Source organism: Rana temporaria, chromosome 4 (genome assembly GCF_905171775.1).
Source record: "Rana temporaria chromosome 4, aRanTem1.1, whole genome shotgun sequence".
Classification (NCBI taxonomy): Eukaryota; Metazoa; Chordata; class Amphibia; order Anura; family Ranidae; genus Rana; species Rana temporaria.
Genome location: NC_053492.1, coordinates 428,241,995 through 428,267,253, shown reverse-complemented (window position 1 = coordinate 428,267,253; position 25,259 = coordinate 428,241,995). Strand labels below are relative to the sequence as shown.

The 25,259-nt window shown below is 46.2% G+C and overlaps 1 protein-coding gene across 1 annotated transcript in view; it reads left to right on the top strand.

Annotated features, from left to right (window-relative positions):
* Window positions 1–25,259, top strand: part of IARS2 (isoleucyl-tRNA synthetase 2, mitochondrial) — an 88,614-nt gene that overhangs the window by 8,401 nt on the left and 54,954 nt on the right. Inside the window, exons 4-9 of the mRNA XM_040351420.1 lie at window positions 5,522–5,670; window positions 5,832–5,881; window positions 16,117–16,226; window positions 19,006–19,096; window positions 21,776–21,891; window positions 22,548–22,717. Of these exons, the coding sequence (XP_040207354.1) occupies window positions 5,522–5,670; window positions 5,832–5,881; window positions 16,117–16,226; window positions 19,006–19,096; window positions 21,776–21,891; window positions 22,548–22,717 (686 nt within the window). The remainder of the gene's footprint in view (window positions 1–5,521; window positions 5,671–5,831; window positions 5,882–16,116; window positions 16,227–19,005; window positions 19,097–21,775; window positions 21,892–22,547; window positions 22,718–25,259) is intronic.

Below are 25,259 nucleotides of genomic sequence, written 5' to 3'. Positions count from 1 at the left end.
TTGGGATAGATCCCTCTCCCACTTGATCATATTTATAGTTTTGGTTTGAAGCGTAAAAGATGCAAGGAGCCAGCTTATTTCCTGACTTGTTAATTGTAAGATGCTTGCTTTTAGGGGTGATCTGTTGTAGGTATGTGATGTAGGTTTGATCAATATGCCCCTCAAAGCCATCTGCTCTCTGAGCACTACAGAGCACAATTAAAGGACAACTGTGCTTTAATATAATTTATTCTCAAGCCTAGGATCGCACCGGAATCGCACCGCATTCCTGTGTAAATAATATGCGATTCTGTGCAGTGTGATTTGAACCCATTCATTTTCATGGCTCAGATTGCACCGCATCTGCATGAAAGGGGTGCAGGCAGCTTTTATTTGTTCACACGGGAACCGGAACGCATGTGTGTTTACACTTATGTGATCCGGTTCAGGAGAACACACTGCGTTTTGTGACCTGCTTTTGAGGTGTCAACTTTTAATTTCCGCCCTCTGCAGATCACGTTTGCTATGCGGTGGGAGAAACGTACAGGAACCGCTGCGCTTCCTGCACCACATCAGTGTGAACCAGGGCTTAAAGTCCAAGCCTAGTAAAAGCCTAACTAAGCCCCCACCCCAATTTTATGCCCTATACCAGTGATGGTGAACCTTGGCACCCCAGATGTTTTGAAACTACATTTCCCATAATGACTATGCACTCTGCAGTGTACTGGAGCATCATGGGAAATGTAGTTTCAAAACATCTGGGGTGCCAAGGTTCGCCATCACTGCCCTATACTAACTACCCTGTAAAGGAAAGATGCTTATGTACCTAATCTACAGACACTCTGGTCATGTGATTGGCTCCCAGCACTGGCTACAGGGGAGAGGAAGGACAGCAGATGACAGATGCCCCATTGTTAGGGCAAATTCACACATTGCAAACCTCCTGTTACTCCAAGGACACACACAAACCAATTGTTTTCTGTGTGTCCCATTCACACTGCAATTCAGGCAGAGCTGTGCTGCAGCATGTTGTGATGAATTGGAGCATTCCCCCATCATTTGACACCTCTGACAATATCTATTAATACACCTGAACTAGATTGCGTACGATACTAAGCTAAGCAGGGCAATAACTTCTCTGCAAGATGTGGAAACCTTGCAAGAAGATCTGAACAAATTTATGAGGTGGGCAACTACATGGCAAATGTGGTTTAATAAGGAAACATTTAAAATAATGCATTTGGGTGGCAACATTTTTTTTAAAGCACTGGGGGGAGAAACTCTGGGGGAATCTAGGATGGAAAAGGACATGGTGGTCTTAGTAAATGATAGGCTCAGCAATGGCATGCAATGCCAAGCTGCTGCTTACAAAGCAAACGGAATATTGGCATGCATTAAAGCGGAAGTAAACCCATCCATAAAATAGTTAAATTTCTGCCACGTGCCGGAAATGTAACACTCCCATTGGTTGTGCACTCAACCAAACTGTCACACCATCCAATGGCTGGTGTCACAACTGATCACATGTGCAGCACCATGGCAGTTGTAGGTTAACCACTTCCCGCCCGGCCTATGGCCGATTTACGTCCGGGAAGTGGTTATGAAATCCTGACAGGACGTTCTAGAACGTCCTGCAGGATTTCATGCCGCGCGCGCCCGTGGGGGCGCGCATCGCGGCGATCGGTGATGCGGGGTGTCAGTCTGACACCCTGCATCTCCGATCTCGGTAAAGAGCCTCCGGCGGAGACTCTTTACCACGTGATCAGCCGTGTCCAACCACGGCTGATCACGATGTAAACAGGAAGAGCCGCCGATGGCTCTTCCTCACTCGCGTCTGACAGACGCGAGTAGAGGATAGTCGATCGGCGGCTCTCCTGACAGGGGGGGTTAGCGCTGATTGTTTATCAGCGCAGCCCCCCCTCGGATCGCCACACTGGACCACCAGGGATGCCCACCCTGGAGCACCAGGGTGGGCAAAAAAAAAAAAAAAATGACAGAAAAAAAAATGACAGAAAAAAAAAAAAAAAAAAGCATAAAGAAAAAAAAAAAAGATGCCAGTCAGTGCCCACAAAGGGGCACTGACTGGCAACCTGGCAAAAATCAGTGCTGCCACCCCAGTGTCCATCAGCGCCACCCCAGTGTCCATCAGCGCCACCCCAGTGTCCATCAGCGCCACCCCAGTGTCCATCAGTGCCACCCCAGTGCCACCCCACAGTGCCCATCCATGCCCAGTGCCCACCTATCAGTGCCCATCTGTGCCACCCATAAGTATCCATCAGTGCCGCCCATGCGTGCCCATCTGTGCCGCCTATGAGTGCCCAGTGCCGCCTATGAGTGCCCAGTGCCGCCTATGAGTGCCCAGTGCCGCCTATGTGTGCCCATCAGTGCCACCTATGTGTGCCCATCAGTGCCGCCTATGTGTGCCCATCAGTGCCGCCTATGTGTGCCCATCAGTGCCGCCTATGTGTGCCCATCAGTGCCGCCTATGTGTGCCCATCAGTGCCGCATACCAGCGCCGCCAATCAGTGCCACCTCATCTGTGCCCGTCAGTACTACCTCATCGATGTCCATCAGTGCCATCTCATCGGTGCCCATTAGTGCCGCCATATCAGTGCCCGTAATTGAAAGAGAAAACTTATTTACAAAAAAATTAACAGAAAAAAATAAAAACGTAATTTTTTTTCCAAATTTTCAGCCTTTTTTTAGTTGTTGCGCAAAAAAAAAAAATCGCAGAGGTGATCGAATACCACCAAAAGAAAGCTCTATTTGTGGGGAAAAAAGGACGCCAATTTTGTTTGGGTACAGTGTAGCATGACCGCGCAATTGCCATTCAAAGTGCGACAGTGCTGAAAGCTGAAAATTGGCTTGGGCGGGAAGCTGCGTAAGTACCTGGTATGGAAGTGGTTAAACAGACACAGGTGGCAGCTTCCTTGGCTGAAAACGATAGGGGGGTTTACTTGCACTTTAAAAAAGGGATTAACTCCAGAGATAAAGCGATAATTCTCCCAATCTACAAGACTCTGGTCCGGCCTCACCGGAAGCATACTGTTCTGTTCTGGGCACCAGTCCTCAGGAAGGATGTACTGGAAATGGAGTGAGTCCAGAGAAGGGCAACAAAGCTAATAAAGGGACTGGAAGATATTAGTAATGAGGAAAGATTGCGAGCACTGAACTTATTCTCTCTGGAGAAGAGATGCTTGAGAGGGGATATGATTTCAATTTACAAATACCATACTGGTGACCCCACAATAGGGAAAATACTTTTCCGTGGAAGGGAGTTTAACCACTTAAGACCCAGACCAATATGCAGGTAAAGGGGCAGGCCCCTTTTTTCGATTCGGCACTGCGTCGCTTTAACTGACAATTGCGCGGTCGTGCGACGTGGCTCCCAAACAAAATTGGCGTCCTTTATTCCCCACAAATAGAGCTTTCTTTTGGTGGTATTTGATCACCTCTGCTGTTTTTATTTTTTGCGCTTTTAACAAAAATAGAGCGTCAGTTTTGAAAAAAATGCAATATTTTTTACTTTTTGCTATAATAAATATCCCCCAAAAATATATATTAAAAAAATGTTTTTTTCCCCTCAGTTTAGGACGATACATATTCGATACATATTCGATACATATTCTACCTATTTTTGGTTAAGAAAAAAAAATCGTAATGGTGGCGATCAGCGTTTTTTTTTTTACTGCGACATTATGGCGGACACATCAGACAATTTTGACACATTTTTGGGACTATTGTCATTTTTCACAGCAAAAAATTCTATAAAAATGCATTGTTTACTGTGAAAATGACAATTGCAGTTTGGGAGTTAACCACTTGGGGGCGCTGAAGGGGTTAAGTGTGACCTCATATGTGTTTCTAACTGTAGGGGGCGGGGTTGGACGCGTGACATCATTGATCGTGTTTCCCTATATCAGGGATCACACGATCAATGACAGCGCCACAGTGAAGAACGGGGAAACTGTGTTTACACACAGCTCTCTTCGTTCTTCAGCTCCGGGGACCGATCGCGGGACTCCGGCGGCGATCGGGTCCGCGGGTCCTGCGGCCGCGGTCATGGAGCTTCGGACCGGGGCCCGCGACCCACAGCTGGGCACTTAAAGAGGACGTACAGGTACGTGCTTGTGTCCAGCCGTTCCATTCTGCCGATGTGGCCACACATTAATATTAAAAGTAAAGCAGTTTAACCTTAGATTGCGTAGAGGGTTCTTTACTGTAAGAGCGGCAAGGATGTGGAATTCCCTTCCACAGGTGGTAGTTTCAGCAGGGAACATCAATAGTTTCAAAAAACTATTAGATAAGCACCTGAATGACCACAACATACAGGGATATACAATGTAATACTGACATATAACCACACACATGGGTTGGATTTGATAGACTTGTGTCTTCAGCCTCACCTACTATGTATCCTGATAAATGCAGTAAAAATCTACATTCCAGTACGTTGGAAACAACCTATACTCCTAAAAATTGGTTTGTGGTTTTTGAAGAATAATACAATCAAAATGATGGAGAAACTTATGGCCACAGCAAATCACAAAGAACAACAGTTCTGGAACTTATGGCTGCAGGGAAATCACAAGGAGCAGCGGTTTGGTAACACTAGTTACTCAAGAGCTTGAGATAGCTAGGAGAGTCATATGGGAAAGAATGTAACAGGCATAGTCTAGAGGAAAAAAAAACAGTCCATGTGGGAGAAGCCACAAGGGAAGTAGGAGCAGAATAGGGAAACAAACAAAACCAAGAGGGTGGGGGGTAGAGGATAGGGTGCCTGGGTGCGACTGTCACCAAGGGATCTGGAGAGGACTGTGGACTATGTTGCATTCTAAACTGGTGACCCTATCTGATCTCTATAAAGTCTCCCATGTTGCACTTACTAAGGATGGTAATCTGTTGCGCACATGAATTCAGTCCATTTTGCTTGACAATTTGGTATGCCAAAGGAAGTTGAAAAATCACAGGCTTGATGCCCAGGTGAAAATAAAGGGGTGAAAAAGCCTACAAAATTAAAACTGCCGCACTCCTGACTTACCATTTATCTACAATAACCAGTCAGAAGGTGTTTTTTCAGCTGTCATACATTGTGACATACTTTCTGTCAGCATGATCCTATAATAGGTTGGGCAAGCTGAATATATGCAGTAGTGGGTTATTGAATTGTATATTTGCTGCCCTCCTAGGGCAAGGAATTGCATTCTATTGTTGGAATTGATGGTGTCCACCTTAAAAGCTATTTTATTTTACTCAATTCTACTTTTCTTTCCCATGATTGTCACAATGTAGGCCAGTTTTCTGAGTTATGGTGGAGTACAACTATTCTCCTAAGGACACTAAGCAAAACTGAGCAGTTGTGAAGTGGAAGGGGTTATAGCTTCAGCCTTTAGTTTCCTGTAGGTGGCAGTACATCCCTATTTTGCTTAATATCATAAAGCAATGTCCCTCAATGAGTGATGGAGAAAAATGCATTTGATAAAGAGATCATAATTTTTTTTTTTTATTATTATTTAAAACTATATGCTCTTTTTCTGTTTAGCCAAGGCATTTGCAGAAAAAGCCATAGAGAAGCAAAAATCATCATTCATTCGCTGGGGAGTGATGGCAGACTGGGAAAAGTGCTATTGCACCTTTGATAAGAATTACGAGGCAAAACAGTTGGATGTCTTCAGCAAAATGCATGAAAAGGTATTGAGCTTTTTGTGGGTTGTGCTTATGAGGGTTTGCATAATGTTTGTGTGAAAGGTTTTCTAAAAAATCATATAGAGGTCCAGTAATCTTTGTATTGTACCTATGGCTAGTGACTGCTTGACTTTTGGATAGTTACGTTTCAAATTTTTGCCTTGCAGGGGCATATTTATCAGGATTACAGACCTGTGTTTTGGTCTCCATCATCAAAGTAAGTGATATGATTCCTCGTTTGTATTCTTCTTGTGACCGAGATCCTTACGCTATTTTTGTATCTTTTATCTTGCATACTCTACACTGTACAGCTCCTGAATATACAGTATAGCTTAGGTAGTAACAGTTTGTCACATTAAACTAGACTTGTGCTACCTGTGTGGATATAAATGCTGGGTAGGGATGAGCTCAGGTGTGTTTTGGATACTGGTTCAAATCCAGCCTTAGCAATCCCGCCAGGAAGTTGTCACTGTGGACCACTAAACATAAGCAGCAAAAGCATTCCCGGCCCCACAGATGCATCTATACAAAGGGCGTGTGTACTCACAAGTTATTATTGGTGGTTCCGCAGTGACAGATTCCTTGTGGATTGGTTATATCAGGGCTCGAGTCCTGCGGGAATGCATGGGAACGACGTTCCTGTAGTTCTTCCACAGCAGGAACGCCGTTCCCATTGTCATCAATGCGGCCCGTCCTCCCCTCCCTTGGTCCGCCTATTCCTCCTCCAGCAGCCGCCGTAACAAAGTCCAGACTCTAGTGATGGGGTGCAGTTCACCCTAGCACCTGTAGAGGTGGCGGAGCCAAAGTGCCATAATGCTCTTTTCCATCCTTCCTCTCCTCGTTGGTTTTACACACAGGAGTCGGGCTGTATCTGCATGTCTTCCTGGACTCATGTGACTAACCTGAGTTGAAAGGTAACTGAGCTATCTGCACAACCCCCTCTCCCCCCTGAATTTTTTTTTTCTTTGCCTCTACTTCTCTCTCATTTCTTACTCCCCCCCCCTGCAAACTGAGGGGGGGGGGGGGGGAATTGTGCAGACTGGGGGAAGGGGGGGCTAATTGTGCAGACTGGGGGGGGGGGGTTAAGTGTGCAGACTGGGGGAAGGGGGGGTAATTGTGCAGACTGGGGGGATAATTGTGGGGGAGGGGGGGTTATTGTGCAGACTGGGGGAAGGGGGGGTTATTGTGCAGACTGGGGGAAGGGGGGGTTATTGTGCAGACTGGGGGGGGGGGGAGGGGGGGTAATTGTGCAGACTGGGGAGGGGTTATTGTGCAGACTGGGGGAAGGGGGGGTTATTTTGCAGACTGGGGGAAGGGGGGGTTATTGTGCAGACTGGGGGAAGGGGGGCTTATTGTGCAGACTGGGGGAAGGAAGGGGGTTAGTTGTGCAGACTGGGGGAAGAGGGGGGTAGTTGTGCAGACTGGGGGAAGAGGGGGGTAGTTGTGCAGACTGGGGGAAGAGGGGGGTAATTGTGCAGACTGGGGGAAGAGGGGGGTAATTGTGCAGACTGGGGGAAGGGTGGGGGTAATTGTGCAGACTGGGGGAAGGGGGGGGTAATTGTGCAGACTGGGGAAGGGGGGTGTTGTGCAGACTGGGGAAGGGGGGGGGGTTGTGCAGACTAGGGGTACGGGGGGTGCAGACTGGGGGTAAGAGGTATTAAACAGACTAGGGGGAGTTGTGCAGAATGGGAAAGGGTGGAGAACTGAGAGCAACGCAGAGGAAATTCCCAGAGTCTTGGAGAGAGACGGAGCACTCCAGGGAGTCGTAACGCGCATGTGACTGGCTCTGGTTGTGGGGCTAGACGCTGGTTTGCAACAACTTGACCCCTGGACCAGGAGCATCAGCCCCCCAGGAGGCCGTGCAAGGACCTGCTGAGCTGACATCGCTAAGGTGAGAGACCCTGACACAGCTGACCCCCCACATCAAGTTGCATTGATGGGCACTGGTGAGGCTGAGCTTATGGGCACTGATCAGGCAGTCTCTGACCATTTCTTGATGGGCACTGATCAGGCTGCATTACTGGGGCACTGATCAGGCTGCATTACTGGGGCACTGATCAGGCTGCATTACTGGGGCACTGATCAGGCTGCATTACTGGGGCACTGATCAGGCTGCATTACTGGGGCACTGATCAGGCTGCATTACTGGGGCACTGATCAGGCTGCATTACTGGGGCACTGATCAGGCTGCATTACTGGGGCACTGATCAGGCTGCATTACTGGGGCACTGATCAGGCTGCATTACTGGGGCACTGATCAGGCTGCATTACTGGGGCACTGATCAGGCTGCATTACTGGGGCACTGATCAGGCTGCATTACTGGGGCACTGATCAGGCTGCATTACTGGGGCACTGATCAGGCTGCATTACTGGGGCACTGATCAGGCTGCATTACTGGGGCACTGATCAGGCTGCATTTGATTGGCTCTGATTAGGCTGCATTTGATTGGCTCTGATTAGGCTGCATTTGATTGGCTCTGATTAGGCTGCATTTGATTGGCTCTGATTAGGCTGCATTTGATTAGCTCTGATTAGGCTGAATTTGATTAGCTCTGATTAGGCTGAATTTGATTAGCTCTGATTAGGCTGCATTTGATTGGCTCTGATCAGGCTGCATTTGATTGGCTCTGATCAGGCTGCATTTGATTGGCTCTGATCAGGCTGCATTTGATTGGCTCTGATCAGGCTGCATTTGATTGGCTCTGATCAGGCTGCATTTGATTGGCTCTGATCAGGCTGCATTTGATGAGCACTGTTCACGCTTGGGTGAGTTCCCACACTTTTTTTCCCAGGACCCCTGAGTTATATACAGGCATACCCCGCTTTAAGTACACTCACTTTACATACACTCGCGAGTAAGGACATACCCGTGAGTGTATGTAAAGTAGCTCTCAAGCTAAAGCTGCAGCTGAGTAATCTGTGCACGGATAGTTCAGATTCCCTGCTACTTGGAAAAACACTCCCTGACCCCCCCCCCCCCACTACAGTCCCTGACGCCCCAGAAGTGAAAAAAGGCATTGCTTCACTTTAAGTACATTTTCGTTTTATATACATGCTCTGGTCCCCATTGTGTACTTAAAAGTGGGGTATGCCTGTATGTATGGAGTAGGGCTAAACATGGTACGTTGCGAATAAGCTCTAGTTTAGCGTAAAAAGTGTTGGCCTACTTATTTCCTTAGCATTCTCTGTTTGCATTATGCATCATTTTATGATTTTTTGGACATTTCATAATATGTCAGACGACCCAGGAAACCAGCAATTGTATCCCCCATAAATAAAGAACACTCACATAATGTAATACAGACTAAGAGGAGGATTTAATGATTAAAAATTACACTTGCACAAAAACGAAGATAAAAACGTAATAGAAAATAGAGCCGGCCGGCATGCAGACACCCGTCCATGAGCGATGACGTCAGTGCGTCAGCCTCCCAACGTACGTTTCGCTACAGATTAGCGGCGTCATGGGGAACGGGTGACGCACTGACTCATTGCATTTACATAGCATCACAACGGAACCACACCTCAATGTGAATCCTTGGGCTGCGGACCAATAACCCCTACAAGCGGAGCTAAAAATGCAAGTTATACCATGACATGGATAAAGGAGGACCCCCACAGACTTCCTGAATTTGCATTTACTCACATTAGTTACTGTTTTCAGTACAGCTGCAAGAGGAAGTCTGTGACTCTTTGGCCTCGTTGAGACACGTCTTTGTCAACCAACCCACCCCCTTTAAGCTGTAATAGGCAGAGGATGTTGGTTTGGCACAATGCAAAGTTGACCCAATATATGGTGATCGGTGTGTGGTAAGCACACCAAATGCTATACATGCAAGTCAATAGGGAAGCGTCGCAAACACCCTGGAAATCGCGTGAATTGAATGCGGTTGCAGCATGATTGTACACAAAAATGGGGCTAAAACAGGTGGTGAGAAGGCATGACATTACTTACCCACTGCCTGTCTGTAACCTCAGGAGTGTGATCCGGAAGCAGATGGGGCTTCAGAAACAAGGGAAGTTTAAACGCTTATCTAAATCTACCCAAGGTAAACATAGAAATGAACAGCTGGTGGGGCTGCTATTCTATATTTAAACTTTCTTTTTTTTTTTCAGTTTTCGTTACTGTAGAAGGGTTAGTACCCCTTTTTTTTTTTTTTTTAAGTTACATTTTAAAATAAGTTTCAGTTACCAGTCAACGGCATTTGGTCATTTACAATTAGTCAGCTGCTGTCCGTACTGGGAAGACTCACTTTCTCTATTTATACTGGTGACGATTGTCATTGAAACTTGAAAATCCAAATCCACATTTTTTTGTTGTCTTTGCAACAGTAATAGAGGTTCAGACTTGAAGGGCCACTTGGTCTTTTTCTGTTTTCATATTATATATTTTAGTTTTCCAAGGGGGAAATCTGTTGCAGTGACAGCTGTCTATGAGGGTATATCCCTCTATTTGTGGGGAGTTATCCTCTCACTTCCTCTTGTTTTTATGGGACAGGATTAATTTGATGGAAATTTCCTCAATTGAAAACTGATGACCTAAATATAATTGTGACAGATTTTTGTCTATATCCTAATAGCTAAAACAAAGTTTTAACTTCAGATATACGCTAAAATAAACCTTTCTCTTCCGTTCATGGACGGACACAGCAGAAATTGACCTTAGGGTATTATCCTCCCTTTTAGGAGATTGACTAGGCAGAAAAAACAGCATGTTAAGTGTTAAACACTCCACACAGTACAGTACCTCCCAGGGGGCGGTTCCCCCGGGTACATCCCCCACACTCTGCTCTGCAGCCCCGTTTTTTTCTGCCTAGCAAGGAGAATGACATGGCTTCCTGCATTTTTGGATCCTGAGATCTACTATCAACTGCATGACAGGCTGGATCCTTGTAGTCCCCCCAAGTTCGGCCATTGAGCGTGTCCCGGCCTTTAGCTACTCGATGGGCTGTCCACGACATGCCCTGTTGCTCCAGGGGTGGCCGGTGAGCTATGAGCTCCAGGGCACACATATGACCAGGCTCTATGTCCGTGTCACAGTGTGCCGGGCCGTCAGCCATGCCGTAACTGCGCAGACTTTGGTTCTGTCCCGGATGCCTCCAACCGGTGGTCCCTTTTGGGTTCCGCAAGCCGGCCCGCATTGCGAAAGTGTTTCCTTGTGTTCCTTATCTGGAAAAAAATTCGTACAAGGAATGGGATTGCCCGCAAAAGGTTTTTGCTGTTCCAAAATGCTTTACGGTCCGTTATCCTTTTTGATGAGGACTTCCTGAAAAAGTGGACCTCTCCCCCGTCAGTGGACCCCCCTGTGTCCAGACTGAACAAGGCAACCACGTTGCCTGTGGAAGCGGCTCCCGCTTTCAAGGACCCCGCAGACAGGAGAGCTGAGGCTGTCGCCCCGCTCCATGTTCACAGTGGTGGGGTCGGCGGTGAGACCAGTCTTGGCTGGGGCTCTAGTGTCACAGACACTTACTGAACGGGCAAAGTTGTTGCTTCATGAGTTGGAGGAGCATCAAGCCCCTCCGGACTGTGTGGCGCTGGCCGACCAGTTGGTGCAGGGCCTAAAATTTGTCTGTGAGTCAGCCCTAGATACGCTTCCCTTGCTCTCCAGGGCCTCGGCCTATGCGGTGGTGTTGCGCCGCCTTGTCTGGCTGAAGTGTTGGTATGCGGACCAGTCTTCTAAGAAGGCCTTGGTGGATTTACCCTTTAAGGGTGAAAGGCTTTTTGGGGCTTCTCTAGATGACATCATAAAGGATGCCACGGGAGGTAAGGGCACTCTGCTCCCACAATCTGGTAAGGGTAAGGAGCCTCATTGTAGGCAGGGGCCCTCCTTTACCGCCCCCAAGCGTTTTTTTTTGTCTGCCCGGTGCGGCAGGTAAATGCTTCCAGGGCACTAAGGCGCCCCTGGTTCCGCAAGCCTGCGGACAAACCTGCTTCCGCATGAAGGTCTGCCCCCGCTTGTCTCTCGGGTGGGGGGCCGGCTTCGCGGCTCGGGGGATGTCTTTTCTTTCCGACCGCTGGTTTTGCGAATTAGTTTCCTCGGGGTACAAGATAGAGTTTCTCTCTTGTCCGCCAAACAGATTTTTTCCTTCCAACCTCCAGCTTCCTCCGGGTCGTCGGGAGGCCCTGTTTGGGGCTGTTCAGGATCTGCTGGTCAGGGGGGTGATCGGGTTTTACTCCAATCTGTTTGTAGTCCCCAAGAAGGAAGAGGTCCGTCCAATCCTGGATCTCAAGTCCCTCAACTGTTTTGTTTTGAGTGCAAAAGTTCAGGATGGAGTCGGTTCGCTCTGTAGTAGCGGCACTCCATCAAGGGGACTTCCTGGCGTCCTTGGATATCAAGGACGCGTACTTGCATATCCCCATATGCGCAAAGCACCAGAGATTTCTGCGCTTTGCGGTCGGGGAGGACCACTTTCAATTTGTGGCCCTCCCTTTCGGCCTGGCTTCGGCGCCAATTGTTTTCACCAAGGTGTTCGCCCCGATTCTGGCCCTGCTAAGGCAGCGCGGGATCGCTATTGTAGGATACCTGGACGACCTTCTCCTGAGAGCTTCTTCAAGCTCAGAATTAGAGGTGCATGTGTCCATCACCTGCCAGACCCTCCAGGAATTCGGTTGGCTGCTAAATGTTCAGAAGTCGGTGTTGTTACCGTCCCAGCACCTGGAATACCTGGGGTTGGTCCTGGATTCCTCGGAGGCGAGAGTTTTTCTTCCCACAAAGAAACTACAGACACTGCAAACTGCGGTGCAGTGGTTGGCGACCCAGAAGTGGCCGTCGCTTCGCTTTTGTATGCAAGTTCTGGGTCTGATGGTGGCCTCTTTTGAGGCGGTTACGTATGTTCAATATCGCACTCGTGTGTTACAGAGAGAAATTCTGTCGCGTTGGGACAAGCTCCCCTTGTCTCTGGATTACCAAGTCCGGGTGAGTCGCCTGGTCAGGTCCTCCCTAGTGTGGTGGCTGACGTGTCCGGTGCTTCGGGCATGGGAGTTGTTCCTGCCGTGCCATTGGACGGTGGTCACAACGAATGCCAGTCTATCTGGCTGGGGGGGGAGTCTGGGGTGTTCAGTCAGCCCAGGAACGCTGGACTCGGATAGTGTCTCACCTGCCAATCAATGTCCTGGAACTCTGGGTGATCAGGCTGTGCCTCTCCAAGTGGTCTCTGAGACTGCAGGGCCGCCCGGTCAGGATTCAGTCGGACAACGCCACGGCTGTGGCATATGTCAATCAAGGGGACACACGGATCTCGGCTGCAGCAGCGGAAGTCGCTCACATCCTCTGGTGGGCCAAAAGGAACGTTCCGGCTCTTTCGGCCGTTTACATTCCGGGCGTAAAGAACTGGCAGGCGTTTCAGAGTCTGTGTCTGAAATGGGGCACTCCAGACGTGGATCTTCTGGTGTCACGGTTCGTGGCCAGGTCAAGAGACCAGTGGGCAGACGCGTCGGACGCGTTGGTGGCACCGTGGGGTCTCTTCTTCCTCATGCACTGCTACTGCTGCAGCAGCAATGACAACTGCGGTGGCAGGAAAAGGAATTGCCTCACACCATGTATGTTTTCATTGGTTAATGCCAAATTTGTGGCAAAGTCGAAGTTGTACTGATCCCAAATCGCGGCAAAATCGCACGACTTTGAAGTCGTATAAGTGTGAAAGGAGCCTAAGGGGCAGATTTCGGCTCTGGCTGTTTTCTTTCAGCGACCCTTGGCGGCGCACTCTCTGGTGCGTACGTTTGTGCAGGGGGTTCGGCATGTTGCCCCTCCTGTGCGTCCTCCACTGCCTCCGTGGGACTTGAATTAAATCCTCTCGGTGCTTCAAAAGTCTCCGTTTGAGAGCATTAGGGAAATCCCTTTATTGACTCTTTCCCAGAAGGTGGTTTTTCTGGTGTCTGAGTTGGCGGCCTTGTCTGGCAAGGCTCCCTATTTGGTCACCCACAGGGATAAGGTGGTGCTGCGTCCGCAGCCGTCATTCCTTCCTAAGGTGGTTTCGGCCTTTCACATTAATGAGGACATTGTTCTTCTATCCTTGTGTTCTCGGCCGGCGAACCCAAAAGAGGCTGCGTTGCATTCCTTGGACGTGGTTCGAGCCTTACGGGTGTACCTGTCTGCTACGGCTCCGTTTTGGGGGTCGGATTCACTGTTCGTGTCGGTGACTGGTCTTAAGAAGGGTCTGGCGGTCTCGTCGGCCACCGTTTCTAGGTGGATCAGACAGGTCGTGCTCCAGGCCTATGCCTTAAAGGGGCGGGCGCCCCCCTTTCCGGTTACGGCACATTCGACGAGGGCAATTGGTGCCTCTTGGGCTTTCCGCCATCAAGCATCTGTTTTACAGGTGTGTAAGGCAGCGACCTGGTCGTCAGTCCACACCTTCTCAAAGTTTTACAAGGTGGATGTGAGTGCATCTTCGGATGCCTCCTTCGGCCGCAAGGTTTTGCAGGCGGCTGTTTAAGGTTGAAGTTCCTCCGTTGAGGAACTCTGGTTTGTTTGGGGTGAAGTTTGGTTTGCTGTGTTTTCCCACCCCTTGATTTTTTTATTTTTTTTACACTGCTTGGGGACGTCCCTAAGGTCAATTGCTGCTGTGTCCGTCCATGAACGGAAGAGAAAATGGGATTTTTGTACTCACCGTAAAATCCATTTCTCTGAGTTCATGGATGGACACAGCACCCACCCCTCCTTTGTTTGTATTGCTTGTTACGAACTGGGGCTGCAGAGCAGAGTGTGGGGGATGTACCCGGGGGAACCGCCCCCTGGGAGGTACTGTACCGTGTGGAGTGTTAAACACTTAACATGTTGTTTTGTCTGCCTAGTCAATCTCCTAAAAGGGAGGATAATACCCTAAGGTCAATTGGTGCCGTGTCCGTCCATGAACTCAGAGAAATGGATTTTACGGTGAGTACAAAAATCCTATTTTTTGTTGTTCTATGGGTAAAGAACAGGTTCACTTTAACAGTAGACTTATTTTAGTAGACTGCAAAAGAGCACAGGTACAGCGTTTAAATGACTGTGTATGAGGCTAAAGTCTCCTTGTTTGTTATTTTTAAATATAAAATAAACATTAATGTTATACTTGCCTCCTTTGTTGCAGTGGTTTTGCTCAGAGCAGCCCAGATCCTCCTCTTCTTGGGTCCCTCGCTGGCACTCCTGGCCTTTTCCTCCTGTTGGATGCTCCCACAGCAAGCAGCTTGCCATGGGGGCACCCAAGCCGAGCCGTAGCTCCGTGTGTCCATTCAGGGAGACTGAGGGGGGCTTCTGCGCACACAAGGTTTTTTATCTTAATGCATAGAACCCTCCCAGCCCTGTAAGAGGTTTATGACGCCGGGAGCCAGGACACGGCTTAAGAACACGTGGTCACTTGGTCCGAAAACTCCTGTTCACAAGCAGCGATCGGGAGCTTTAGGTAAAAGGGTAACTCCACCTTCGTGGGGGAAAAAAATAGCAAATGAAGAAATAATAATTACAATAACAATTGTGATACAAGTCATATTGTAATTGAATGTTATTAAAAATGACCTTTCCTTTTCGATCGGCAGCCTCTGTAAATTTCTATAATATGCAATGCAATATGGCTACCTGGAGTTGTTCTGTACACAGAGTGTGTACTGACCACCCCCCAGAAACATAAAATCCTGCTTGTGTGATTGGCTCACCAATTTTCCAAGAAGTCTGCCTAAGAGACGAGTCAGATTTCAGGCATCCCCTGCAACATAATTTTTATTTTTTGGTGATATATTTCCAATAGGAACACGTCTAAAGAGATGCAGGCCCAGCAGCTTCCTTATCATAGCCCTGCAGCTGACAGATAATTATGAAACCACTCCTATTAGACCAGTGTTTCTCAACTCCAGTCCTCAAGGAGCCCCAACGGGTCATGTTTTCAGGATTTCCCTCAGATGAAACAGCTGTGGTAATTACTAAGGCAGTGAAACTGATCACATCACCTGTGCAAAATAATGGAAAACCTGAAAACATGACCTGTTGGGGCGCCTTGAGGACTGGAATTGAGAAACACTGTATTAGACCTACTCAGAACCGAGGCACATGCAAACACAGGGATTTCTTCAGAATAACATAAGGCAAGGAATCTGAAACAACATTTGTTTTAATCCTTGAAATGTACATAGATCACTCAGGGGAGGAATGTTTTTTTTTTTTTCCCCCAACAAAAGTGGAGTTACGCTTTAAGCAACGGTAACTTTACAAACGGCCAGCGCCAAGGGGTTAAGATAAAGAAAAAACTTCTGCCTTTAGAACCACTTTAGTCACCTAATATACAATATAATTTGTTGCAAAGCTGTTTCCAACCACTAGAGGGTGTCCTTCACAGGAAAGGCTAAAAACATGGTGAACTTCCTATAAGATGACATACTGCTCCAGGTCTGTGCTGCATGTTTGTACACCTATTTTTTGTGAAGTTCCCATGTACTTTTCACTCTGGCTGTACAGTTTACTTTTCTCTCTACCTTTTTAGAACCGCACTGGCTGAAGCAGAACTGGAATATAACCAGCAACATGTCAGCAGATCTATCTATGCAAAGTTTCCTTTGCAGAAACCTCCACCCAATCTGGCATCTGTAATAGGTAACTGTAAAAGAAGAATGTAAATACCTTTTCTACACAACTACATACTGCCTGATTAATGAGGAATTGTCCCCTGCAGTCTGCTTACAAGCGTGCTTAACTCTCTGTTGGCTTTGGGACTCTGAAATCAGCAGAAGAATATTCATTTGCATGCAAAAGAAATAAAAAATAAAATAAAAATCATCAGGCCCAGTTGCATGATCTGTCACTCATTTGACCTGCTCTTATCAATCACAGGGGTCTCTCTGCTGCTTTAAGCAGTGATAACTCCTTAGGACACCGCAGGCTCCTGCTGCCTGCATTTTATGAATGGGCCACGAAATTCAGGCCATGGTGTGGACTAACCTAGCAATATCTGCTCTGCATTAAAAATGGAGCTCTAAATGTCATTAAAGAGGAACTTCACTCCAGTATAAAAAAATAAAATACAAGTCAGAAATACTGTAGCTGCTGACTTTATAGAAGCAAACACTTGCCAGCCCATGGAGTGCAGCGTTGTCCTCCATGCAGTTGATTTGTCACTGGGTTTCTACTCTCTGGTGCCACTATCTTGAAATTGGAAGTGGGTTGTGGCACGTGGGAGAAATGGCAGCACTGTAAGACTGGTCCTGTAGTCTCCTGGGATGTTTGACACCTGATAGGAGGCCTTGGGTTGGGGGGAAAGTTGTCTGAGGCAGGCATCTTTCTCCTGGTCTAATAGATCCCTGATGTCTCCATTAGGAATACCTGTCACCTGCCCAATGCTATCGCATAAGGCAGAGGACTCCAAAACTACATCCTGGGGCCAGGTGGGGCCCTTTGCTTGCCTTTATCAGGCCCTTGGAGCATTATTCCTTCCATTGACAGCAGTGATGGGGCATAATTATTTGCATTGATGCCAACGATGGACCATTATTTTTCCCACTGACGCCAGTGAAAGGGCAAATCCCTCCCACTAACATCAACGATGGGGCAGAATTTGGGCTGGGAAAAAAAAATTGATTTGAATCGTGAATCGAGTTGCAAGGTCAAATCGATTCAGATTTTTAGCAAATCGATTTTTTAGATGTATTTTTTTTCACCAGGACTGGCGCTGACACTAATTAAAACTGTGTAATTAAAACTAAAGTAAGAGGGTGCCAACCTTTCAAACAAATAGCGATAAAGTGCAAAAACACTGGGCTGGTTTCAGGTAGAATTGCGCATTTTTTACGGAGGCGCAGGGCAACGTTTTTGCCCTGCGCCCCCGCAAATTTGCTGCGCTGCCCTTGATTCACGGAGCAGTAGCTATGTAAATTGCGTGGGCACGCCAGCAAAATGCCCGGCGCAAGCGCGCGCAATTTAAATGATCCCGTAGGGGGCGGGAATCATTTAAATTAGGCGCGTTCCCGCGCCGATCATAGAGCGCATGCTCCGTCTGGAAACTTTCCCGACGTGCATTGCGGCAAATGACGTCGCAAGGACGTCATTTGCTTCAAAGTGAACGTGAATGGCGTCCAGCGCCATTCACGATTCACTTCCGCAAACTACGTAAATTTCAAATTTTGCGACGCGGGAACGATGCGTATACGTAACATTGGCTGCCCCTGCTAATAGCAGGGGCAGCCTTACGCAAAAACCGCCGTACGGAAACAACGTAAATTGCGTACGCAGGGCTCGCGCAACGTTGTGAATCGGCGTTGGTATGCAATTTGCATACTATACGCTGAGCACAACGGGAACGCCACCTAGCGGCCATCGCAAGAATGCAGCCTAAGATATGCGGGCATAAGAGCCTTATGCCGCGCATATCTTAGGCTGCAGTCGGCGTAACGAGGTTCCTGAATCAGGAGCATTTGTTACGCCGGGGCAAGTAAGCAATTGCGCTGTGTAACCTATGGTTACACAGGCGCAATTGCTTCTTGAATCCAGGCCACTGTGATTAATAGTGGGTAAAGACAGACACTAGTCCCAAAATACAATCCAATAGATCAGTGATTCTCAAACTGGGGGGTCGGGACCCCCTCAGGGGTCAAATGATGATTTGCCAGGGGTTACCAAATCCTAGGCTGTTCCTGAAGCCCGCACTGTTCTCCCAGGAAGGGAGATAAGAGGGGAGGAACAAAGAATAGGGGAGAGAAAGGGAAAAAAGAGAGGGCAAGAAAGACAGTCAGAGGGAGGGATGGGGAAACAAACAAGGAATTAGGATTGAGAGAGATGAAAGGGAAAGAAAGGAGAACAAAGAGAGTGGTACATCCTAAAATGTACTATAAGGGGTTTTAATATTGTTTGAGTGGAAGCCAATCAGGGAGCGCTAAATGTCCACAGGTTAGGGGCGCAAATTACTTGTCTTGCCTTGGGTGCTTTCAACCCACTCTATGAAAATAATTTTACTGTTTAAAATTTCCCAAGTCGTGGGGACCCCTATCAAGGGGTGACGGCACAAGAAGGTTGAGAACCACTGCAATAGATCAACCATAGGGGGCAGAAAGGATCCGTGATCATGTTACCACTGTGCTTGTCTGTTACATTGGTCACATGATCAGGAGCTGGTTCTGCCAGCTAAAGGATCATTGGTGGGAACCGAGAGATGTTGTTGACAGCTCAGTCTGTTCCTCCACAAATGTGTTATGCACACAACAACAGGATAATGTATTGGCAAGCTGCAATTTTATACACTTTTTGGCTTTGAGTTTAACAACTGGTCCATAGGGGTGTACAGGCGTGAGAAATTAAGTGGTTAGGAGAATGTTTGATTGAAGCAGAGTAGAGTGTGTGCTTGTGTACAAAAATCCTCACTAAATAAGTCTTTCATTTGTAGATGGCACCATGAAGGTTAGTGCTCTGATTTGGACAACGCAACCATGGACCATTCCTGCTAATCAGGCTATCTGTTATATGCCGGCTTCATCGTACGTCACTATTGTTTACTTCTAATGGTTTATATAAAAATGTACTAAAAATGTACAGCTTTTCTTTATTGTTTTATCTTGGGGGAAGAAAAGCGGCTCTAGCTTAAAAGCTAGAAGTACTCAGCTAAAAGACATATTGGGACGGTGTTACTTGCCAATAGATTTGTAAAACAAAGCACCTTCTTTTCTTAACCACTTCAGCCTCTGAAGATTTTGCTGCTCAATGACCAGGCCTTTTTTTGCGATACGGCACTGCGTCGCTTTAACTGACAATTGTGCGGTCGTGCTATATTGTACCCAAACAAAATTGATGTCCTTTTTTTCCCACAAATAGAGCTTTCTTTTGGTGGTATTTGATCACCTCTGCGGTTTTTATATTTTGCGCTATAAACAAAAGAAGAGCGACAATTTTGAAAAAAACACTCTTTTACTTTTTGCTATAGCAAATATCCCAATATTTTTTTTTTTAAACATATTTTTTCATCAGTTTAGGCCGATATATATTCTTCTACATATTTTTGGTAAAAAAAATCGCAATAAGCGTATATTGATTGGGTTGCACAAACGTTATAGCGTCTACAAACTATGGTAAAGATTTATGGAATTTATGTGGCGTTTTTTATTATTATTATTATTATTATTATTTTTTTTTATTACTAGTAATGTCGGTGATCTGCGATTTTTATTTTATTTATTTTTTTTGTGGTTTTTGCGGCGGACACATTTTTGGGACCATTGACATTTACAGAGGGATCAGTGATATAAGTATGCACTGATTACTATGTAAATGTAACTGGCAGGGAAGGGGTTAACACTAGGGGGCGATCAAGGAGTTAACTCTGTTCCCTGTTTTGTGTGTTCTAACTGTGGGGGGATGGGAGTACCTAGGAGAGATGACAGATCGTGGTTTCTACTTTGTAGAAACACACAATCTATCTTGTCTCCTCTGACAGCACAGGGATTTTTGTGTGTGTGTGCACGCGATCACGCCCGCCGGCCACGCGCATTGGGTTCCCCGCTGTGCAACGCACGCACGCCTTCCGCGCCACAGTGAGACCCCAGAGAAGGAGGATCGGGGCCGCTCTGTGCAAAACCCTTGCACAGAGGAGTTAAGTATAACATGTTTTTTTTCCACTTCAACACCAGGCACTTACACCCCCCTTCCCGCCAAAGCCAATTTTCAGCTTTCAGCGCTGTCTCTGTTTAAATGACAATTGTGCGGTCATGTTACACTGTACCGAAACAGAATTTTTATAATTTTGTTCCCACAAATAGAGCTTTCTTTTGGTGGTATTTTATCACCTCTGTGGTTTTTATTTTTTGCTAAACAAATAAAAAAAGACTGAAAAAAAAAAGTTTTTCTTTTGTTTCTGTTTATATTTTTTTCTAAATATTTTTTTTTTCTCCTTCACTGATGGGCACTAATAAGGTGGCACGGACGATGGGCGCTGATAGATGACACTGATAGGCATCACTGGTGGCAGGCATTGCTGATTGGCAGCTGCCTGGGCACTGATTGGCATATCCCTGGTGGTCCAGCGTGGTGGCCATTTTGGTGGCATTCGAGGGGGGCTGTGCTGATAAACAATCAGCATAGACCCCCCCCCTGTCAGGAGAACAGCCGATCGTCTCTCCTCTACTCGTGTTTGTCAGACGCGAGAGAGGAAAAGCCGACACGTGGCTCTTCCTGTTTACACCGTGATCAGCCGTGATTGGACACGGCTGATCACGTGGTAAAGAGCCTCTGTCGGAAGCTCTTTACCGAGATCGGTGTAGTGGTGTGTCAGACTGACAAGCCGCAGCACCAATCACCGCAATGCGCACCCCCACAGGCGCGTGCCGGCTGTTACCCTGCTGGACGTCATATGACGCCCAGTCAGGATAACGGAACCATCGCCTGCTATAGGCTGGGCGTGAAGTGGTTAAAAAAACAAAACGTTACAATCACTTTAAGGCCTCATGCACACTGGGCGTTAAAATAACGTTATAAAAATGCCAGTAGCTTTGCAGTGAGTTTTTAAACTTTTTTTTCCAGCTTTTTCCAAGTTTTTGCAATAGCGTTTTTTTGTGTTTTTCTGCGTTAGTTTTTTGGCGTATTTTTTGGGGATCAAAAACGTTAAACGCTGGTGAGTGAAGTTTTTGTGCGTTTATCGATGTTTTTCAGCGTTAGAGCGTTTTTACAGCTGAAAAACGTCTCTCAGAACCCACTAGTTTCGGGGTTTTTTTACTGCTCAAAAATGCGACTGCCCAAAAACTGCTGATAACAGTCTTTGTGTGCATGGACACATAGGATAACATGATGGTGAGTTTAATGACTGTAGAAAAAAACGTCTACTGCCAAAAACAGCTGCTGTAAAAACGTAGAAAAACGTGTGCATGAGGCCTGAGAGCTGTAATTCCTAAACCCTTCCTCCAATTTGGACGTACATACCCTCAAATTAAACCTGAGAGTGTGCACTTTTAGCTGATATCCCTTTATATACGGTAACTACAGCTTAATTATGTTTTGGTAAATACCTGTAAAAAATATAAATTGTGCCGGTGTCCAAATATATATGGACCTAACTGTATGTACATATATAATGATACTTGATTCAAAATATTTGCATACGGTACATTAAGTTAATTATGCTATACTGGTGACATGCCTTTTCATTGAATTTGCTTCTGTGATTCCAGATATTCTTTGGTGAAGTGCCTGACATCAGGAGAGCTTTATATTCTGGCTACTGAACTTACTGATTCCACAGCACTTTCCCTGGGAACGAAGTTTGAAATAATTTCAACATTTAAAGGTAAATGTTCATGTAGATCAGTGGTGGTTAACTTTCTTGATATACAGTAGGAAGTCTTAAGTACGGTCTCTGACATCACCAAAGGGCCACACATAATTAATGTAATGCTACCGAAAACTCTAGTGATTGCAAGCATGGGACAGGAGAGGGCCACAGATAGTATGAAATGCATCAACCCAGACAGCACTGACATCATGTAACCCTTTTTAAGGGGAAGTTCCTTGGCTAAGCAGTGCACAAATTTAAATGCAGAGAAACTCCAGCGCTGTGACCAGCCTCCTATCGCAGAGTGCGATTATGTGCAGTTGATGGGACCCACCTTTAAAGTGAAACTCTTTTTTTGCTCTGCATTGGCAAAGCACAGGCTCGCTTTAAAGAGAACGCAGACCACTCAAATTAGTTCTTGCATAAATGTAATGTTCCACCAGTTATTTAGATACATGCACACTATAGGGCCAATTTGGTCTGAAGTCATTTTAAAGTAAACCGTTTTCTAAAATTAAATATAGGGATTTTCATTACTGATCTCCTAAAAATGCTTTTTGCTTGGCACTCGTGCTGCCCTTTTGGCTTTAATATTTTCTGAATTACTGACCTGGAACAAGTAAGTGGATCCTTATTATCAAATTATGCTATTGCTGTTCTTAATCTTGCAGGAACAGATCTTGAAAACGGGCTATGTGATCATCCCACAATACCAGGAAGGCTTTCTCCATTTGTCCCAGCCAATCATGTCACCATGGGAAAAGGTACAGGCCTTGTGCACACTGCACCTGCCCATGGCATTGAAGACTACAGTGTCGCTTCTCATCATAAATTATCAGTGGTAAGTTAGGTTAGTCTCAAATAAAAAAAAATCGCATCATGCAATTTTCTTGTGTGTGTTTTTTTTTTTTGAAATGGGTGCATATTAAATATTGCAGATGAATGGTTTCATATTTACCACTTGAAGCCAGCAAATTGTGAGCTCTAAGCTGGAGCAGCACCTCCCAGCCTGTGTTGTAAAATTGGTCTAGTAGAATACACGTACTACAGGATGGCTCACTTAGTCTCTTAAAGGGGTTGTAATGGTAATTTTTTTTCCCTAAATGGCTTCCTTTACCTTAGTGCAGTTCTCCTTCACTTACCTCATCCTTCCATTTTGCTTTTAAATGTCCTTATTTCTTCTGAGAAATCCTCACTTCCTGTTCTTCTGTCTGTAACTACACACCGTAATGCGAGGCTTTCTCCCTGGTGTGGAGAAAGCCTCTTGAGGGGGGAGGGGGCGAGCAGGCAAGTCAGGACACTCTCTACTTTGCAGATAGAGAAATGAGCTGTGTGTTAGTGGGTGTCCTGACACTCCTACTCACCCCCTCCCCCCTCAGGAGGCTTTCTCCACACCAGGGAGAAAGCCTTGCATAGGGGAGAGAAGAAAAAAGGCGCACCAGCCTAGTGTGTTACCGTAAACAATTTAATTAATAAAAATCTGATAAACTACTCACAAAGGAAGCAGCATAATGGGCTTGTCGACAACACAATAGTAGATATCCCTCGAACCACACTCCAGATGGGGGGAATGAAGGTGTGTCGCTGCCGGCTCAGTCTTGCATTACTGTGTGGAGTTACAGACAGAAGAACAGGAAGTGAGGATTTCTCAGAAGAAATAAGGACATTTAAAAGCAAAATGGAAGGATGAGGTAAGTGAAGGAGGACTGCACTAAGGTAAAGGAAGCTATTTGGGGGATTTTTTTTTTTACCTTTACAACCCCTTTAACTAACAGGTCAGACATAGCTATTTAACTGGCTCAGATGCACACAAAGCGCTTTTAAAGTATGCAAGCAGTGTTATAAGTTCTTAGTGGAAAGCATGCTTTTCAGTGCTTCATGTAATAAATCAATGTGGTGGGAGTAAAGGTTTACTTTAACCTCTCACTGCGACATCTGTTAATATTACGGCAGTGGCAGTACCAGCATGTACACAAACTCGCTGCCGAGTGTTTTTACATTTTCACTGAGCTGCTGGTTTTATTTTTGAAGTGATTCGGGCAGTTGTAAAGCATGCATGTGTAGCTGCAACCCCGGCATGCCATTCGTCCCGGGCTTATCTTTCCTTCCCGGGTGCCTGAGCAGGGTTGCCAACCGTCAGTAAATTTACAAACGGTTGTAAAATCTGTAATTTTTGCATCTGTCCATAAATGTCCATTACGGACATACAGACCACATGTCCATAATGGACATTTATGGACAGATGCAAAAATTACAAATTTTACAAACTGTTTGTAAATTTACTGAAAGTTAGCAACCCTGTGCCTGAGATGTCCATATTGAACTTCATACGCTCATCTGCTGAACAGAAGATACATCTATACTACACTACAGGAAGCACAATCTTACATCTCCTCTGTTTTATGATGCCAGACATACAGTGCCGATCCTGACCTCCCTGGTGCCCTAAGCAAAATGACATGGCACATTAAAAATGAGAAGCAGGGGGCGCTGACGACAGTGACATGTCACATTAAAGAAAGTTGAGAAGCGGGGGGGGGTGTTCTGCTGTCGGAAATGACTCAGCCAGCGAGTTTAGAAGCGGGGTGAGGGGGCGAAAATGTCTTCTCACCAGGCTGGGCCTCTAGTAATTTGGGGGGCCCTTTGCAGCTTTGCGGGGCCCTAAGCGGCTTGCATAGTGAGCCTATAGGGAGGATCGGCCCTGCAGACATACATACAAATACTGGGACTTTTATTTACCTTCATGCAGGGAATGCATTAGGGTAAAAATGTCCAGCTTTTACAACCACTTTAAATAGAACCTAGTGCCTGCATTATGCTATGGCATAGTAGAATTTTTGGACCTCCTTGTGATGGCAATAAAGTAAAAAAAAGTTTTAAATTATTCCTTTACTGATCACTTGTGTAAGGAGCCCTTCTACTGTTGACCATCAGTGAGTTTGAGTCAGTAACTGGTGTTCAGAGAGTTGGAGATTTCATAATGTGCCCATTTCTGTAATTAAAATATGGACATTTCCAGCCACGATTGTATGTCTTGGTTTAGATAGAGAGGAAGGCAGACAGAAACTTTACAGTGCTGAATTTCACAGACTGATGAGGGAAAAAGGAGAAGTTATTAGGGAGGTAAGATAGGAAATTTTCCTTGTAAATGTAACTCTTTTGTGTCTCACTGACAGCAGAGTTGTCCTGTCGCCTCTACTGCTTTTCTTTTCTCTCTTCCTAATCATGTTCCCTCAGCACAGTCTGTGTCATTTCTGTTGCTTTCTTCCCCCTTCACCAGCAGTAAATCTTAAAGCTATCAGCTGATCAGCCTCTAGTGGCTATGATTTTAGGCACAGTGAAGAGAACAGAGCGCAACAGAGTAGGGAGAAAATGTGCATTAC